The following is a 15,790-nucleotide window of genomic DNA, read 5'->3' as shown; positions in this document are numbered from 1 at the left end:
AGCTCTGCTACATCCACAATACACATACAGTACAGGAGCGCGTACATTACACACATACAGCTCTGCTACATCCACAATACACATACAGTACAGGAGCGTGTACATTACACACATACAGCTCTGCTACATCCACAGTACACATACAGTACAGGAGCGCGTACATTACACATACAGCTCTGCTACATCCACAATACACATACAGTTCAGGAGCGTGTACATTACACACATACAGCTCTGTTACATCCACAATACACATACAGTACAGGAGCGTGTACATTACACACATACAGCTCTGCTACATCCACAATACACATACAGTACAGGAGCGTGTACATTACACACATACAGCTCTACTACATCCACAATACACATACAGTACAGGAGCGTGTACATTACACACATACAGCTCTGCTACATCCACAATACACATACAGTACAGGAGCATGTACAGTACACACATACAGCTCTGCTACATCCACAATACACATACAGTTCAGGAGCGTGTACATTACACACATACAGCTCTGCTACATCCACAATACACATACAGTACAGTGGCGTGTACATTAAACACATACAGCTCTGCTACATCCACAATACACATACAGTACAGGAGCGTGTACATTACACACATACAGCTCTGCTACATCCACAATACACATACAGTACAGGAGCGTGTACATTACACACATACAGCTCTGCTACAGCCACAATACACATACAGTACAGGAGCGTGTACATTACACACATACAGCTCTGCTACATCCACAATGCACATACAGTACAGGAGCGTGTACATTACACACATACAGCTCTGCTACATCCGTAATACACATACAGTACAGGAGCGTGTACATTACACACATACAGCTCTGCTACATCCACAATACACATACAGTACAGGAGCGTGTACATTACACAGATACAGCTCTGCTACATCCACAATACACATACAGTACAGGAGCGTGTACATTACACAGATACAGCTCTGCTACATCCACAATACACATACAGTACAGCAGCGTGTACATTACACAGATACAGCTCTGCTACATCCACAATACACATACAGTACAGGAGCGTGTACATTACACACATACAGCTCTGCTACATCCACAATGCACATACAGTACAGGAGCGTGTACATTACACACATACAGCTCTGCTACATCCGTAATACACATACAGTACAGGAGCGTGTACATTACACACATACAGCTCTGCTACATCCACAATACACATACAGTACAGCAGCGTGTACATTACACAGATACAGCTCTGCTACATCCACAATACACATACAGTACAGCAGCGTGTACATTACACAGATACAGCTCTGCTACATCCACAGTACACATACAGTACAGCAGCGTGTACATTACACACATACAGCTCTGCTACATCCACAGTACACATACAGTACAGGAGCGTGTACATTACACACATACAGCTCTGCTACATCCACAATACACATACAGTACAGGAGCGTGTACATTACACACATACAGCTCTGCTACATCCACAATACACATACAGCACAGGAGCGTGTACATTACACACATACAGCTCTGCTACATCCACAATACACATACAGCACAGGAGCGTGTACATTACACACATACAGCCCTGCTACATCCACAATACACATACAGTACAGGAGCGTGTACATTACACACATACAGCTCTACTACATCCACAATACACATACAGTACAGGAGCATGTACATTACACACATACAGCTCTGCTACATCCACAATACACATACAGTACAGGAGCGTGTACATTACACACATACAGCTCTGCTACATCCACAATACACATACAGTACAGGAGCGTGTACATTACACACATACAGCTCTGCTACATCCACAATACACATACAGTACAGGAGCGTGTACATTACACACATACAGCTCTGCTACATCCACAATACACATACAGTACAGGAGCGTGTACATTACACACATACAGCTCTGCTACATCCACAATGCACATACAGTACAGGAGCCTGTACATTACACACATACAGCTCTGCTACATCCACAATACACATACAGTTCAGGAGCGTGTACATTACACACATACAGCTCTGTTACATCCACAATACACATACAGTACAGGAGCGTGTACATTACACACATACAGCTCTGCTACATCCACAATACACATACAGTACAGGAGCGTGTACATTACACACATACAGCTCTACTACATCCACAATACACATACAGTACAGGAGCGTGTACATTACACACATACAGCTCTGCTACATCCACAATACACATACAGTACAGGAGCATGTACAGTACACACATACAGCTCTGCTACATCCACAATACACATACAGTTCAGGAGCGTGTACATTACACACATACAGCTCTGCTACATCCACAATACACATACAGTACAGTGGCGTGTACATTAAACACATACAGCTCTGCTACATCCACAATACACATACAGTACAGGAGCGTGTACATTACACACATACAGCTCTGCTACATCCACAATACACATACAGTACAGGAGCGTGTACATTACACACATACAGCTCTGCTACAGCCACAATACACATACAGTACAGGAGCGTGTACATTACACACATACAGCTCTGCTACATCCACAATGCACATACAGTACAGGAGCGTGTACATTACACACATACAGCTCTGCTACATCCGTAATACACATACAGTACAGGAGCGTGTACATTACACACATACAGCTCTGCTACATCCACAATACACATACAGTACAGGAGCGTGTACATTACACAGATACAGCTCTGCTACATCCACAATACACATACAGTACAGGAGCGTGTACATTACACAGATACAGCTCTGCTACATCCACAATACACATACAGTACAGCAGCGTGTACATTACACAGATACAGCTCTGCTACATCCACAATACACATACAGTACAGGAGCGTGTACATTACACACATACAGCTCTGCTACATCCACAATGCACATACAGTACAGGAGCGTGTACATTACACACATACAGCTCTGCTACATCCGTAATACACATACAGTACAGGAGCGTGTACATTACACACATACAGCTCTGCTACATCCACAATACACATACAGTACAGCAGCGTGTACATTACACAGATACAGCTCTGCTACATCCACAATACACATACAGTACAGCAGCGTGTACATTACACAGATACAGCTCTGCTACATCCACAGTACACATACAGTACAGCAGCGTGTACATTACACACATACAGCTCTGCTACATCCACAGTACACATACAGTACAGGAGCGTGTACATTACACACATACAGCTCTGCTACATCCACAATACACATACAGTACAGGAGCGTGTACATTACACACATACAGCCCTGCTACATCCACAATACACATACAGTACAGGAGCGTGTACATTACACACATACAGCTCTACTACATCCACAATACACATACAGTACAGGAGCATGTACATTACACACATACAGCTCTGCTACATCCACAATACACATACAGTACAGGAGCGTGTACATTACACACATACAGCTCTGCTACATCCACAATACACATACAGTACAGGAGCGTGTACATTACACACATACAGCTCTGCTACATCCACAATACACATACAGTACAGGAGCGTGTACATTACACACATACAGCTCTGCTACATCCACAATACACATACAGTACAGGAGCGTGTACATTACACACATACAGCTCTGCTACATCCACAATACACATACAGTACAGGAGCGTGTACATTACACATACAGCTCTGCTACATCCACAATACACATACAGTACAGGAGCGTGTACATTACACACATACAGCTCTGCTACATCCACAATACACATACAGTACAGGAGCGTGTACATTACACATACAGCTCTGCTACATCCACAATACACATACAGTACAGGAGCGTGTACATTACACACATACAGCTCTGCTACATCCACAATACACATACAGTACAGGAGCGTGTACATTACACACATACAGCTCTGCTACATCCACAATACACATACAGTACAGGAGCGTGTACATTACACACATACAACTCTGCTACATCCATGATAAACAGTATGCCCCCTGCTCATCCAGCAGCAGACTCCTACAGAGGCTGATCCCCCTGGTCATGTGACTCCTCCCACATCGGTAATCACATGACAGTGACATCATCACAGGTCCTGGAAGCTCACGGTTGTTTGGCTCTGCAGGTGGAGATTTGTGGAGTCCTGATTGAGTTGAGCAGCGGAGCTTATAAATAGAGAAGAGGTAAGTATAATGGTTTCAGGGGGCAACTAATGCTCCTGGGGTTGGTGTGTCAGACGCTATCACTACGGGGGCCACCGTGGGGAACACTATCATTATGGGGGCTGCCGTGGGGGACACTAACACTACTGGGGCTGCCGTGGGGCACACTATCATTATGGGGGCTGCCGTGGGGGACACTAACACTACTGGGGCCGCCGTGAGGGACACTATTACTATGGGGGGACACTGTTACTACTGGGGCAGCCCATGGGGGACACTGTTACTACGGGGGCCGCTGTGGGGGACACTGTTACTGCCGGGGCCGCCGTGGGGGACACTGTTACTGCCGGGGCCGCCCCTGGGGGACACTGTTACTGTCGGGGCCGTCACTACCGGGGCCGCCCCTGGAGGACGCCGTCACTACCGGGGCCGCTGTGACTACCGGGGCCGCCCCTGGGGGACGCTGTGACTACCGGGGCCGCCCCTGGGGGACGCTGTGACTACCGGGGCCGCCCCTGGGGGACGCTGTGACTACCGGGGCCGCCCCTGGGGGACGCTGTGACTACCGGGGATGCCGTCACTACCGGGGCCGCTGTAACTACCGGGGCCGCCCCTGGGGGACGCTGTCACTACGTGGGGCCGCCCCTGGGGGACGCTGTCACTACGTGGGGCCGCCCCTGGGGGACGCTGTCGCTACGTGGGGCCGCCCCTGGGGGACGCTGTCACTACGTGGGGCCGCCCCTGGGGGACGCTGTCGCTACGTGGGGCCGCCCCTGGGGGACGCTGTCACTACGTGGGGCCGCCCCTGGGGGACGCTGTCACTACGTGGGGCCGCCCCTGGGGGACGCTGTCACTACGTGGGGCCGCCCCTGGGGGACGCTGTCACTACGTGGGGCCGCCCCTGGGGGACGCTGTCGCTACGTGGGGCCGCCCCTGGGGGACGCTGTCACTACGTGGGGCCGCCCCTGGGGGACGCTGTCACTACGTGGGGCCGCCCCTGGGGGACGCTGTCACTACATAGGGCAGATTTTCTGTAGCAGGAAAAAGGAAGATCTTTTTAAAAAATCTCATTCACACGTTGTGGAAAGTATCTGCACAGAACCCTGCGGGTGGCATGCGTCGCGGGTGACATGCGGTGCGGGTGACATGCGGTGCAGGATTCAATCCCACAGCATGATAATATATCCAGTAGACTGTATGTCAGTCGCCCTCCAGTTTTCCTCACTGTGGTTTTTTGAAACAACGCTGTCCATTTCTATGATGACAGCGGTAAAATTTAAGTTGTGATATGCCCCGCCCCTAACCCCTCCCCTGACCACACCCTCTGTGGGGCTCCACAAGAAACTTTTGCTTCAAGAAGGGCTCCATGGCTAAAAAAGTTTTGCCCTCACTGCTCTAGGTGGAGAGAGCGCCCCCTAGTTACAGTCCTGGGTATATCTAGATGATGGGAGAGATCTCTGTACTGATACATACGGTAGTTATTAGAACACCCCCGAGTTACAGTTCTGGGTATAACTAGATGATGGGAGATCTCTGTACTGTCCGCTGATATATGTATACATAGTTATTAGAGCTCCCCCTAGTTACAGTTCTGGGTATAACTAGATGATGGGAGATCTCTGTACTGTCCTCTGATATATGTATACATAGTTATTAGAGCGCCCCCTAGTTACAGTCCTGGGTATAACTAGATGATGGGAGATCTCTGTACTGTCCTCTGATATATGTATACATAGTTATTAGAGCGCCCCTAGTTACAGTTCTGGGTTTAACTAGATGATGGGAGATCTCTGTACTGTCCTCTGATATATGTATACATAGTTATTAGAGCTCCCCCTAGTTACAGTTGTGGGTATAACTAGATGATGGGAGATCTCTGTACTGTCCCCTGATATATGTATACATAGTTATTAGAGCTCCCCCTAGTTACAGTCCTGGGTATAACTAGGAGATCTCTGTACTGTCCCCTGATATATGTATACATAGTTATTAGAGCTCCCCCTAGTTACAGTTGTGGGTATAACTAGATGATGGGAGATCTCTGTACTGTCCCCTGATATATGTATACATAGTTATTAGAGCTCCCCCTAGTTACAGTTCTGGGTATAACTAGGAGATTTCTGTACTGTCCCCTGATATATGTATACATAGTTGTTAGAGCGCCCCCTAGTTACAGTCCTGGGTATAACTAGATGATGGGAGATCTCTGTACTGTCCCCTGATATATGTATACATAGTTATTAGAGCGCCTCCTAGTTACGATCCCGGGTATAGCTAGATGATGGGAGAGATCTCTGTATTGTCTCTTGATATATCTATACATAGTTATTAGAGCACCCCCTAGTTATAGTCCTGGGTATAGCTAGATGATGCGAGAGATCTCCATACTGTCCCCTGATATAACTATACATAGTTGTTAGAGCGCCCCCTAGCTCATACCTGGGTATAACTAGATGATGGGAGAGATTTCTGTATTATCCCCTGATATATCTATACATAGTTATTAGAGCGCCCTCTAGTTACAGTCCTGGGTATAACTAGATGATGGGAGATCTCTGTACTGTCCCCTGATATATCTATACATAGTTATTAGAGCGCCCTCTAGTTACAGTCCTGGGTATAGCTAGATGTTGGGAGATTCCTGTACTGACCCCTGATATATGTATACATTGTTATTAGAGCTCCCCCTAATTACAGTTGTGGGTATAACTAGATGATGGGAGATCTCTGTACTGTCCCCTGATATATATATACATAGTTATTAGAGCTCCCCCTAATTACAGTTGTGGGTATAACTAGATGATGGGAGATCTCTGTACTGTCCCCTGATATATGTATACATAGTTATTAGAGCGCCCCCTAGTTACAGTCCTGGTCGTGGTATAAATATTTTGATAATGTCCCCCCCCCCCCCCCCCCCCCAGCTGTCCAATATCAATCAGCTGCCGTTCAGGACACTTGGAAAGTTGAGCTGACGTCATCCCTCCTTGTCTCTCCCCTCCCCTCACATGCCTGATTCTTTAGTCTTCCTCAAGTAGGCTTTTAATCATGATGGCAATAAGGTTAGCTAGTGACAGGTAGATGCTAACTAACCCCTTCCGCCCCGGATGTTTCTTGTAGATGTTAAGGCATGGTGACTGTTAGAGTCCATATCAAAGGAGAATTTAATATTGGAGATCATGCTTCACACGGAGGCCCTTAGCTCAGAACCGAGAGGACACTGCGGACCTGGTGCAGTTACACCCATCCATGTGCAACCCCCAGAATTGCCTATAGGTGCAGCCGATCATCTGTCTCCTATCATGCTTCGTATCTATGGATGGATACATTCCTGATATTAAACATGATGGACATATGGACGAGATATTAAATTGGGGTCAGAAAAAGGCGAGCGGGGGTGTGGTTCTGCGGGGACTTAAAACTAAGTGGGTTCCTTATCCAAATTGTCAAACTTGCAGGGGCAGGAGTGAGGCTAGAGGGCGCCCCCTGCAGGGTTATTTTGGTGGCTATTTGTATGACCTTCAGGAAATATAAGACCAGGCAGCAGCAATCATATTCCACAGCTCTTTATAGAAGCACTTTGGATTGGGGTGAACTCATCTGTATGTGATGCCGGGGATGACCCTCCATGTGTTACATCAGTGGGCAAACCCATTTAGCCCTTTAATCCTTCAGTGGCAGGTTTATTATCATGCCAGTGCATGAAGCCCAGAGATTTTCCTGAGGTATTTCGAAGTGGCAAACGCTTTCACTGGCACAATAACTGTGTGTCCTGGCCAACATTTCAGCACTAGAGTTGTCCACAGAAATCTTCCGGGGTTTAACTGCATTATCAGTGCAGCAAGCCCCGGAGATTTTCCAGGCGTGCCACTAAAGGGGTTAAATCACACTATGGTGTAAAATGCCCATCTTTGTGCCCATTTCTTTCCTTTTGTGCCGTTTCCAGCTGGTTCCCCGCCCTGCAATGTCATTCGTTATTGAAATAAGTTCTCTTCATTAATCCGCAAGGAGAAAACCCAGAAATTTATCACAAGTAAGAAAGTGCTGAATAAGGACCCTTTACCCAGCCGATAAGTCAGTCAGATTCCGGCATCCAGGGGGAAACTAAACGCTATCGCTCCGTGTAATTACATCCCCAACGTAACGATGGAGCGGCCCGTGTAAACAGGCAGCCGCTCATCTATGAACGACGCACTGAATGATCCCCGACTCGCTGCGCCTCCATTCACTCAGCGATGATCCCTACTATGTAGAAGCACAAGAACGATGAGCGCTCGACGATCTATAGAGCATCTGCGCCGACACGCCGTCTGGTGTAAAAAGGCCCTAAGGAAATAACCTTCAGGGCGCATTCACATGAGTGTATTTGCACAGCGCATTACGGGCACAAGGTTTGCCTGCGTAATATGCATTGAACAGAAGCCATTGATTACAGTGGGTTCATGTGCAGATATGTCACATGTTCTGGCTTTTGTGCAGCGCAGAAGCCTATTGAAATCAATGGGCTGCATGAATGTGCGTGACATATGCCGAAAGCCTGTCTTCTTTTGCGCATATAATTATGTGCCCAAACACGTATTTTCATGTACAAATAAACAGCAGGGCGGCGACATATGCGGGAAATGTAAGTGAACACTTAGAGTCATCAAGAAACAAACATCCTAGCAAACTCCAGAATGGCTCCTCCCACACAGTAGTCGGGTCACACTGATGATGTCATCAGATATCACGTAGCCCATTGGAATTTAGCATCTACCATCCTCTCATGTCACCACCGATTGGGGAGGGGATTATTAACCCTTTTGCTGCCAGCGATTTTGGACATTTTGCACCTCTGGTAACGAGGACAATTTTTACACTTTTCACATGTAGAAGTAGTACCTAAATTACAAAGTTGAAAACTTGCATTTCCCCTCCCCCCCTTCATACCCATAGATTGTCTGAAAGTTGACACCTAGCATGTTGTCAGAATGCCACACAGCACTAAATACTCACCGGCGCCATCGTGTCATTTAACTTCAAACTGTAATGAGAAAAAATGCTTAAAGGGGTCGTCCAAGGAAAAAACTGTGTACTTGATTCTACGCTGATCCTGATCTCTGCCGGCAGCAGATGTCAGGTGACCAATCAGAGGCTGCAATGTCACCGTTCTGAACTCCTGGCATGATGGCGCCCAAGATGCTTTCTATTTGTCATACATACATACCAACACGCATGTACATTGCAGACATCAGTACTGTTGTATCTTGATGCCACCGGAAGTGGTGGGTGGAGAAAAGTTAGGCTTCTTGACAGCCAGGTGACGCCCCCAGTACCTGATTGGACACCTCCGGCTCCAGGGGACAATGACTTGCTGCCCAGCCATGGAGCTGCCATTACAGCTGTGTGTGCAGCCAGTGTGTTCTCCCTGCTTCTCCCCTATCATCTGCAGTCGTTCTGAGTATGGTCTCCCCTGCCAGGTGATTGCAGCTGTTCCCTGGCGGCCTCCATGTCATGCAGTTATCGCGACGCACACGTCGGCCGTGCTCTGTGTGTCATGATGCTATTCAGTTCTATTCATCATGGCCCTTCAGCCCCGCGCTCCCTGCAGGGCCCCTGGCTGTAATGTTTTTTACTCCCCACGACCCTTAAAGGGGTTGTCCCGCGAAAGCAAGTGGGGGTATACACTTCTGTATGGCCATATTAATGCACTTTGTAATGTACATCGTGCATTAATTATGAGCCATACAGAAGTTATTTACTTACCTGTTCCGTTGCTAGCGTCCTCGTCTCCATGGTGCCGTCTAATTTCAGCATCTAATCTCCCGATTAGACGCGCTTGCGCAGTCCGGTCTTCTCCCTTCTGAATGGGGCCGCTCGTGCCGGAGAGCTGCTCCTCGTAGCTCCGCCCCGTCACATGTGCCGATTCCAGCCAATCAGGAGGCTGGAATCGGCAATGGAACGCACAGAGCCCACGGTGCACCATGGGAGAAGACCTGCGGTCCACCGTGGGTGAAGATCCCGGCGGCCATCTTCGCAAGGTAAGTAAGAAGTCACCGGAGCGCGGGGATTCGGGTAAGTACTATCCGGTTTTTTTTTAAACCCCTGCATCGGGTTTGTCTCGCGCCGAACGGGGGGGCTATTGAAAAAAAAACAAAAACGTTTCGGCGCGGGACAACCCCTTTAAGTGTGACACGCTGTATGTCTCTGTGCACTTCTTGGCATCGCTGGCAGCTGTGATTTACTAGTAGTGCAGCGGCTGGCAGCTTTCAAACTCGACACTCGCAAATCAAAGTTTCGTGCACGGCGGAGGGGGCACTTGCAGCGTCGGATGCCATCGTCGCTGGACAGAACTGCTATGTTCTGAGAATGCTTCGCCGCTGCCAACACATAGAGCGACAGAGTAGGCAGGGCAGAATGGAGCCCCGTGGACACGCACAGCTGGCCGGAGGAGACATAATGAAAGAGCGGAACAGTAGCAAGACAGCCGCATTACAGACCATGGGCTACAGTGCTAATCTCCTGCAGCCAATCACGAACCGGGAGCGTCAACTGCCTGTCACGAATACTTTCCCTTGTCTCCACCCAGGTCTTCTGGTGGCATCAAGATACAACAGTACCAGAGACATCTATTTTGTGCCCTAAAACACTGCATCTCTTCAGAGACAACACTGTAAAAAGCAGCTCTGAACTTGGAGAAGAGTCATTGGGGCGGTCGCTGCCGACTTCTCCCTGCCTGGTTCGGCTATCAGTCCAACTGATCCGGGTGAGGAGAACCCTGGTGGGATTTTGTGTTGCCTGCAGTTTGCACTTTGCAAAACTCTGACAGGTTCCTTTAAATATCTCATGTTTTCCCATGACTTGCTTCACAACACCTGCGTTCTTCCTGGTTGTTGCTTATCAGGACATGTGACTGCTGCAGCCAATCACTGGCTACAGAGGAGACCTTTTATAGCCAGTGATTGGCGGCAGCAGTCACATGTCCTGGTCAGGAGCAACCAGGAATGACACAGGGGTTGTGAAGCAATGGGAAAACACTTTAAAACGTTTCCTCTTATTATCTGCAGTAAATTTATTGTTATGTTGTTGTTTGTGGTTTTTATATATTCTTTCCATTCAGGTCCCTACAGGATTGATTCATCATAGATGGAGGAGGGCAGAAGAAAAATGGCAGAAAGTGTATTAAATCTCACCCTAGAGATATTCTTCCAGCTTACTGGGGAGGTGAGAGATTCTAATGATGTCACATTACATCATTCTTATTTATGGTAATAACAGATGATGTCACTGGAGAGGGGAGAGATTCTGATGTCACATTACATCATTCTTATCTATGGTAATAACAGATGATGTCACTGGAGAGGGGAGAGATTCTGATGATGTCACATTACATCATTCTTATCTATGGTAACAACAGATGATGTCACTGGAGGGGGGAGAGATTCTGATGATGTCACTGGGGAGGTGAGAGATTCTGATGATGTCACATTACATCATTCTTATCTATGGTAACAACAGATGATGTCACTGGAGGGGGGAGAGATTCTGATGATGTCACTGGAGGGGGAAGGGATTCTAATGATGTCACATTACATCATTCGTATTTACGGTAATAACAGATGATGTCACTGGGGAGGTGAGAGATTCTGATGATGTCACATTACATCATTCTTATCCATGGTAATAACTAATGATGTCACTGAAGAGGGGAGAGAGATTCTGATGATGTCACATTACATCATTCTTATCTATGGTAATAACAGATTATGTCACTGGAGGGGGGAGGGATTCTGATGATGTCACATTACATCATTCTTATCTATGGTAATAACAGATGATGTCACTGGGGAGGTGAGAGATTCTGATGATGTCACATCATTCATATCTATGGTAATAACAGATGATGTCACTGGGGAGGTGAGAGATTCTGATGATGTCACATTACATCATTCTTATCCATGATAATAACTAATGATGTCACTGAAGAGGGGAGAGAGATTCTGATGATGTCACATTACATCATTCTTATCTATGGTGATAACAGATTATGTCACTGGAGGGGGGAGGGATTCTTATGATGTCACATTACATCATTCTTATCTATAGTGATAACAGATTATGTCACTGGAGGGGGGAAGGATTCTGATTATGCCACATTACATCATTCGTATCTATGATAACAGATGATGTCTGTAGGGATATTTGTAGTATTATGATCTTGGTAATGGTCACCCAGCTTTCCTTGAAGTACTGGACTAGAGGAAAACTGGGTTGAAATCTTCAAATTTTATTCCTCCCTCCTTCACATCTGCAGAGGTCTTTGATTTACATTTTTCCCAGGAAGGCTTTTATCATGATGGTAAGCAAGTCACCAGGTGACAAGGGGATGTTAATTACCCCCCCCCCCCTCCCACACCGCCCCCCAACCACTTACCCCATCACATGGCTTGTGTATTTCAAGCAGATATTTCGGCTCTGTGCCATGGTAGTGTATTTATCAAGAGAGGAATTTGTAAAGGAGTTTATGGGTACCCCAAAGGTCCCAGCCCAACAGTAGGTACATTTTTGGAATCATGAAGATACTGCAGACTGGGTGCAGTTACTCCTGTCGCTGTGTGACCCCCTAGAACACACAGGATCACCTATATGTATAGACGATCATTGGTTGCAGATCATGTTTTGTATGTTCCATCCAGATGATCCACGCATATACCCAACCTGCTCAGTGATGACGTCAGACCCCCTGAGTGACTCATAAATTGCTTTCTTTGCGTACCCCGCTCTGCGGTGGCTCCCTGAGTATCGGGGCTATTGAAAACATCATAGACTATTATTTTCTCTTATTTTGTCTGTTTTGTGTTCTACTGTTTGTGTGTACTTATACGCTCTAAGCATTGCTGCCTCTTCTTGTAGAGTAAGAATAACTTTATTAGTCTTCCGTGAATGCTTTCAGGGATCCATAACTCTGCAGTCTGGTGACTGTGTGGTGGCTGACCTACCTGTCCAAAATAGTCAGTGGTGGCAGCGAGGTGTGTTGGGGTGTATTAGGCCTTACAGGGTGCTATTTGGGTTCCATCTACCATGAGTTTTGGAATTAAATGTACCTTACAGGTCTGCCTCGGGTGTCAACGTTTCTGACAATAGGTCATAGTGGAAGTGAGGGATTCCTGACAATATTTATTAATGTCTCCCATATACAGGATTACACAGTAGTGAAGAAGACCTCTAGTGATGGCTGTCGGGCCCCTGCGTGTGATGGGTGGGGAAGACCCCTGAGCCCAATCATGGGGCCCCCATCTCACCCCCTGATACATGAGGACATCAATGTACAGAAGATTCTAGAACTCACCAACAAGATGATTGAGCTGCTGACTGGAGAGGTGACGCTGCAGGGAATGCTGGGACATTATACAGTAACAGCACTGGAGGCTTCTGGGTAATGACTGTATATTGTGTTGTCAGGTTCCTATAAGGTGTCAGGATGTCGCTGTCTATTTCTCCATGGAGGAGTGGGAGTATTTAGAAGGACACAAGGATCTGTACAAGGAGGCCATGATGGAGACCCGCCAGCTGCTCCCATCACCAGGTAATAGACAGGACTAAATCCACAGGGACTTTATTATCTGTATATAGAGAATGACTTCAGTGTCCGTCTGTGTTTCCTCCAGCTCCATCCAGTAAGAGAAGCCCACCAGAGAGATGTCCCCATCCTCTTCTTCCACAGGACCATCAGGTAGGTGGAGATGTTCCTCTGATCTGTAGAAGGGCTGTGAAGCTCTTGTCTTCAGTCTTATTAGATGTCTTCTAGTTGTGTGATGAGGCTGGTGGAGACGGCTGGATTAGTAATGGGGTCCATTATAGTAGCCGTAGTAGTAATAGTGAATTCTCTATTGGCCTCTGGCCGAGCAGCATCCCTATAGACATTCCACTCACCTAGCCTGCAGCTCTGGCCCGTCAGCCACTGCTTAGTCAATGACTGCTGACCTGTTCCCTCAGCGTCTGCGCAGTTTACATGACGGCGTATGCAGGCATCGCGGAAAAGATGTCAGTGGTCACAGACTCCGCATCAGCTGAGTCAGGCTTACAGGCTGGGTGAGTGGAATGCCTGTTGGGGCCACATAAAATGAGGTAGCAGACCAGTTATATTTCTTCCAACAACTGTGTTGAATTTGCACGGCTCTAGAATGGACTAGGATCATTTTGGCATTTATCTGCCATCAGCAGCACAACATGGAAAAAAAGTGGACTTTGATCATTCTTTTCGTAAACCCTTTAAATATTGTATGGATCTTCTCCCAGTTTTCAGGCGGTGGAGACTGCTGGTGGGAATAAGGAGCCAACAGGTTAGATTTATATCTATCTGCTCCTTTATTTCCCCCGAGACAAGCAGCGGATGTGTCTGGTAGACACTGATCACCTCCACTGGGACAACGTGCAGCGTGTCTAGCCATGCTGGATATACATGTGTATGAGGTTCCTGAGGGGTCATTGAGCCGCCATCTAATATCTATGTCCGGCTTCCAGAACTGCAGCTATGTGGCCATCAGAGTAGATAGAACATAACCCACTCAGACAAAAGGTTTCCTTCTGGACTTTCTATGGACAGCTAGCCAAAATAATGTCACCCAGATGTATGGTGGGGTTCAGTAATAGTGTCCGGTGTTTGTAGGATTCCTTATCTAGATTTTCTCAGCACTAAGGATGCATTTAGACACAAAGATGATTGCTCAAAAGATGAATTTTGAGTGATGAGTTTGCATAAAACTACTACTTAGTACTAATGTTTATTAGTAGCAATTAGCAGCATGTGAGCCACTGGGAGCTGTATCCAGGGAACAGACCACCTGCTGTTCGCTGAATACATTCCCTTTGTTTAGCCTGGGGCTGACAGCTGAGACAATGTAATCAGCGCTCCCCGGGCACAATACAGCGTTCGGTCCTTCTTATCAGCTGTTCTGCCGAACGATGGATTTCATGCCGAACTAAAATCCATTGTTTGGCAGAAAAGTCAAAGATGGGCACATTTACACGCAACAATTATCACTTAAAAGATGGCTTTTGAGTGAATTTTGAGCCATAATCATTGTGTCTAAATGGGCCCTTAGCCATGAGCTAACTTTAGTAAGAACTTGTAAGGACTGTATACATTATTAGTACAATAATGAATGAGAGCTTACAAGAATCTGGGAGTACAACAATGCCAAATACATCTGGCTGTAAATTACAGATAGTTGTCAGAGACTTCAGATAACCAGAACCGTCACACCTGAGAGTTATTAGGAACAGTGCCAGTATAAAAACAGCTCAAAATCTTGTCCGATACCCAAGACTAGTAAACCAAGACATCTGCAAGTAAATCCGGGATAATTGTCCGTACAGCTAAAAAAGAAATCCACTTGTCTGATAATCGTGAAGACAAACACAATGGGTACAAGCATTAGTTATTCTCCAGTAACTTTGTTTTAAAGGGACGGCCTTTACAAAATGCAGTATTTAGAGGCACTTTATAATGATCTAGAATCAAACATCTAGAAATAGAAGCATTTATAGAATTAAGG

The 15,790-nt window shown here is 46.7% G+C and overlaps 1 protein-coding gene across 1 annotated transcript in view; it reads left to right on the top strand.

Annotated features, from left to right (window-relative positions):
• Positions 1–4,179: 4,179 nt before the first annotated feature.
• The window catches only part of LOC136627333 (zinc finger protein 84-like), a 31,205-nt gene continuing 19,594 nt past the window's right edge, over positions 4,180–15,790 (top strand). Inside the window, exons 1-5 of the mRNA XM_066602347.1 lie at positions 4,180–4,274; positions 11,353–11,456; positions 13,433–13,612; positions 13,695–13,818; positions 13,901–13,965. Of these exons, the coding sequence (XP_066458444.1) occupies positions 11,379–11,456; positions 13,433–13,612; positions 13,695–13,818; positions 13,901–13,965 (447 nt within the window). The 5' untranslated portion in view covers positions 4,180–4,274; positions 11,353–11,378. The remainder of the gene's footprint in view (positions 4,275–11,352; positions 11,457–13,432; positions 13,613–13,694; positions 13,819–13,900; positions 13,966–15,790) is intronic.

The sequence above is a fragment of the Eleutherodactylus coqui genome, chromosome 5, assembly GCF_035609145.1.
Source record: "Eleutherodactylus coqui strain aEleCoq1 chromosome 5, aEleCoq1.hap1, whole genome shotgun sequence".
Lineage (NCBI taxonomy): Eukaryota > Metazoa > Chordata > Amphibia > Anura > Eleutherodactylidae > Eleutherodactylus > Eleutherodactylus coqui.
Note: the sequence above shows the minus strand (reverse complement) of the source record. Positions and strands in the feature narration are given on the sequence as shown.